The following is a 3,968-nucleotide window of genomic DNA, read 5'->3' as shown; positions in this document are numbered from 1 at the left end:
TTAGCGACATCCACTTTCGCAGGCCAAAGGCAGAGTTGTGATAAACTTTTAGCCATGCTTAGACGGAGCTCGCGATTGACGTGTGCGGGCGCAAATCAAAAGCCAACAACTTGGCCCGAGGGGTTGCCAGCAAAGTTTTCTGGGTCAGCGTGCGGAAAACCTTTAATCAGAAACTGCTTAATGCAAGGGTTTCCCTCCATTTCCTTCGGGGCACACAAGTTGGGAAGGGGGGTGAGTGTATGCGTGGGCACACTTCTTGTTAAAGTTAAGTGACAATGGAAGGTCAAAGTTTACATATCAAAAAGGTTGATGCAATATAAGGCTGTCCTTGTTGATTTTACTCAAGAAAACGTAGAACGGAAAGTTGTTTCTCAAAGAAAACATTATCTTAGGCTCAAAGAATCTTTAATGCATAAAATTACATTCCCCATTTTTATTTGATGAGGTTTTTATAATTTAACTAAATTATTGAGTTACAGCCTAAGAGAAATTTGTATGCTTTTATCCTTTACATTCTTTCATTTTTATCGAATCCGAATTCTTTACTTTAATGCTTTCCAGCTATTTGTGTGTTTTAAGACGTACATTATTTCTCGTTTTCAATTCCAATTGTCAAGCCTGCAGCAGCCCTACAATATGTTGGCCAATTTATTATCCCATCAGCCGCAAAGCCATAAAAGCTGCCTGGATAAAGGCAAAGACACAGATGCTTTAGATGGGGCAGAATGTTTTCAGTGTATAATCTATAAATTGTAGAGCTAGAAATAAGATATTGCAATTCAGACACATGGGATACAGTGTAAAAGCATCAAAATAAATCTCCTTGTTTTGTTAAAGCCATATTCATCGGGGGACTGGGCCGGACTGCAGGAGGTTCCCTTCTACTTCTTGCCACTGCTGCTCTGCTGGATGACAGCGCAAATTTTATCAAATGCCGATTCCAGACTGTCTATGAACACCTTCCCATCAGCCTGGTTTTTGTACGTGGTGACAATGGCGCCGGCGAATTCGTTCTGAATCGAATAGCTAAAAGAAAAATAGGTTATCAACTGTCACCAATTGAACAATTTGTCGGGGGAGACTTAAAAAATGGTTACGGTGTTTGAATACCAGACATTCCACCACACATTCAATAGACATTCAACGGAAAGCTTACCCGATTCCAAAGCCATTCCTGACCACCGGACCGAAGGAACCCGCCAGCAGGGCATCGGATCCAAGGGTGGAGGTACTAATGACATTGTTATTAATGCGCTTATAAGCCTCAGTCTCGTAGAGTTCGGGAAGGGGTATGCCCTCCTTTTGGGCCGTGTGCCGCAGGGCGAAGAGATGCCGATCGAAGCCCTGGCCCATGGCCGCGTCCTTGGTGAGCTGGCCATGCACCTTGCTGCACTTGTCGATCATTGCTCGCAGCTCTCCGGCACTGGGTTTGCTCCTCTCCGGCTGCAGGACAGCCTCACAAAACTCCTTTGTCGCATTTGTACAAGGTCGCATAGTTTCCGTGCGTCCATGTCGGAAGGCGGAGGTGCTGCAGGACTCGTAGCTGCCCACATAGCCACTGTAGGCCTGTCGATAGGCAAGCTGAAAGGACAGCTGAATGATGGAGTCGGGACTCAGGCCGTACTGCTTGCATGTGGGCTTGTTGATATGTGGATACTTCAGAACATTCATGTCCAAGCTATCCACAATGGTGGCGTTTTTATTATAAGCCTCGGAAACCGCCGACTTGGTAGCTTCGTCGATGTCAAAGTTGATGGGTCGCACATTGCTGAAATCCCCTTCGGCGGGAGTGTGCACCGTCTCCGTGGACACAAAGGGCTGATTTAGAGTGTCCTTGTAGAGCTCGTTGAAGTAGCGCAGCACTGCCACGCCATCGCCCCACGAGTGCTCGAAGTTTATGGCCGTGGTTCCATCCGCGCTGATAAGCAGGGAAATGGATTTGTCGAACCAACTGTGGAAGGAGAATGGACGTTGGTGAACCAGGAATACATACTGAATCCGCATTGCTTACCGATTTTGTGCCTTTCCCGCCAGCAGATGCTTGAGAAGTGGCTCTTGCCTGTTCTCATCAAAGACGCCATCCTCCTCACCATCCAGACAAACGCAGAACAGAGCCGCATCCACTTCGCTCTGCAGAAGATCGGCGTTCTTGGGGTTACTAACAAACTGTTGCCTGCTCTTGGCCCACTCATCGCGCTGTCCAGAGGTTAGAACACCCAGTGGAACACTGGCTGCCTCGCGGTCTGCATCCAACTTGAGGACAGCCCTCAGCCTGCCCAGAATCACACTGGGGCTCTCGATGTAGCCACTGGAGTCCAGGACATTCACAGCATACATGTGACCGCGTCGCATGACCAGGATGTGCTTGGCGTCGGGCGACTGAACCAGCTCGTCCTTGCCTATCCTGGGAATCCTGGAGGTGCCGAACAACCGGTTGTACTGGCTCATGTCCAGCGGGAACGCCTTGAAGGCATACGAGGCGTAGGTGGCAAAGGCCTTGGGGGCCACCTTCATCCATCTGCGGTAGCTGGCAGTGTCGCTCTTCTTGGCGTTCATGTGGTAGACCTCCGGCTCCAGGAGATCCGCTTGTAGTGATCTCCAAAACCTCAGCGAGCTGATGATCATGTTGGTGGCCCTCACCACCTGGTTTTGGTACTCCGGCCGCGAGTCGCTCTTCATCACCAGCAGGGGATTATAGTTAAGAGGCAGAGGGGCTCGATCGGCCAGGTACATGTCGAACCAGGGCTGCGATATGTAGCTGGTGTGCTTGTTCTCCGCATCGTGGCTCTTCAACCTTGCGTGCAGCTCCATGCCGATTCCCTGGCGGAAGTGCTCCACCGTTTGCTGGGTCTCCGCCTGCTCCGCCGGCGAGAGCAGCGGCTGGGTGGCCTCCAGGAACCGCCGGCAACTGTTCTCCAGCAGCGGAATGGGCAATCTCGGCAGGGAGCGCTGGAAATACAACGTCGGCAGCTTGGAACACTGCAGATATTGGTAGTGCTGGCCATGAGTAGTCGTCGTCCGCGACGAATTCGTCGAGATCCACGACAGATTGCGGTGCACCCGGGTCCGGAACATGGCTCTCCACTCGATGGCTTTCCAAATTTGGTAACTATTCGTGTTTAAACTCGAGAGCAGCGTTTCAAAGTCCAAAATAAGAAAGTGCAAGCAACAACAAACAAATCGCGAGCCACATCAGCTGTTTGCCATCGATGATCACAGCTGATCGCCGTTATCGATAGGCGAGCGCGGTATATTTTCGGTATTTTAACGGTGCATCCATTGGCGCCAAAAATTCAAAAATCGTTATACCGTCATTTTACGGAAATAAAAAATACATATTGTTTTAATAGTTTATAGAGGCTATTATTCAATCCGCATGATGATTTTATTTTGAATAATTAATATAAACATATAAATCCTCTTAAAACAAGTTTATCTATCAGTGTAGGAACCTTGTATCCATATATTTACTTAAAAAGTATGTTTTAATGGTGCTTCGCTTACAGACAAGCAGAATAATAACTTTGGGGGTCAAACATTTCACTTTCACATTCGTTTGACCTTATGGCTAACATTTATAACTTGGCGGTGGAGCTTCAGAAGGAAAGGGTTTGCGGATCTCCCTGAACTCCGCATAATTTCGCACTTTGCCCCAAGGGGCTCCGTTTCCGTATCCGCTTTTCACATTTAATGCGCTTCGCTTTTGCACTTTCGCTGGCTTGTTAAATATTAACGCAATTTCACTTCGCCCAATTGCACTGCAACCCATCCGAATACGCATCCGTATCCGCATCCGTCGATGCCTCTTATGCAAATATAAATGGGAAGGGGGATTCCCCCATCCACTTTACTTAATTTGAGGAATTTCGAGTGCAAAATGCAAAAGATGAATTGAAGGGGGGAAAGAGCCTCGTTAAATTCGAGAAGGTATAAAAATTTTATGCGAATTTTCATTTCTTCCCTAGCCT

The 3,968-nt window shown here is 48.0% G+C and overlaps 1 protein-coding gene across 1 annotated transcript; it reads right to left on the bottom strand.

Moving 5' to 3' along the window:
• Nucleotides 1–710: 710 nt before the first annotated feature.
• On the bottom strand, nt 711–3,181 carry CPT2 (Carnitine palmitoyltransferase 2). The gene is made up of 3 exons (XM_017077722.4): nt 2,012–3,181; nt 1,157–1,951; nt 711–1,026 (listed from the first exon to the last, which is right to left on the bottom strand). The coding sequence occupies exons 1-3, from the start codon at nt 3,073–3,075 to the stop codon at nt 882–884; spliced, it is 2,004 nt and encodes a 667-aa protein (XP_016933211.2). The 5' UTR covers nt 3,076–3,181; the 3' UTR covers nt 711–881.
• Nucleotides 3,182–3,968: the final 787 nt, after the last annotated feature.

This window comes from Drosophila suzukii, chromosome 3, assembly GCF_043229965.1.
Source record: "Drosophila suzukii chromosome 3, CBGP_Dsuzu_IsoJpt1.0, whole genome shotgun sequence".
In the NCBI taxonomy this organism is placed as follows: Eukaryota; Metazoa; Arthropoda; class Insecta; order Diptera; family Drosophilidae; genus Drosophila; species Drosophila suzukii.
The sequence above is the reverse complement of the archived record's forward strand: the minus strand, read 5'-3'. Positions and strand labels throughout refer to the sequence as shown.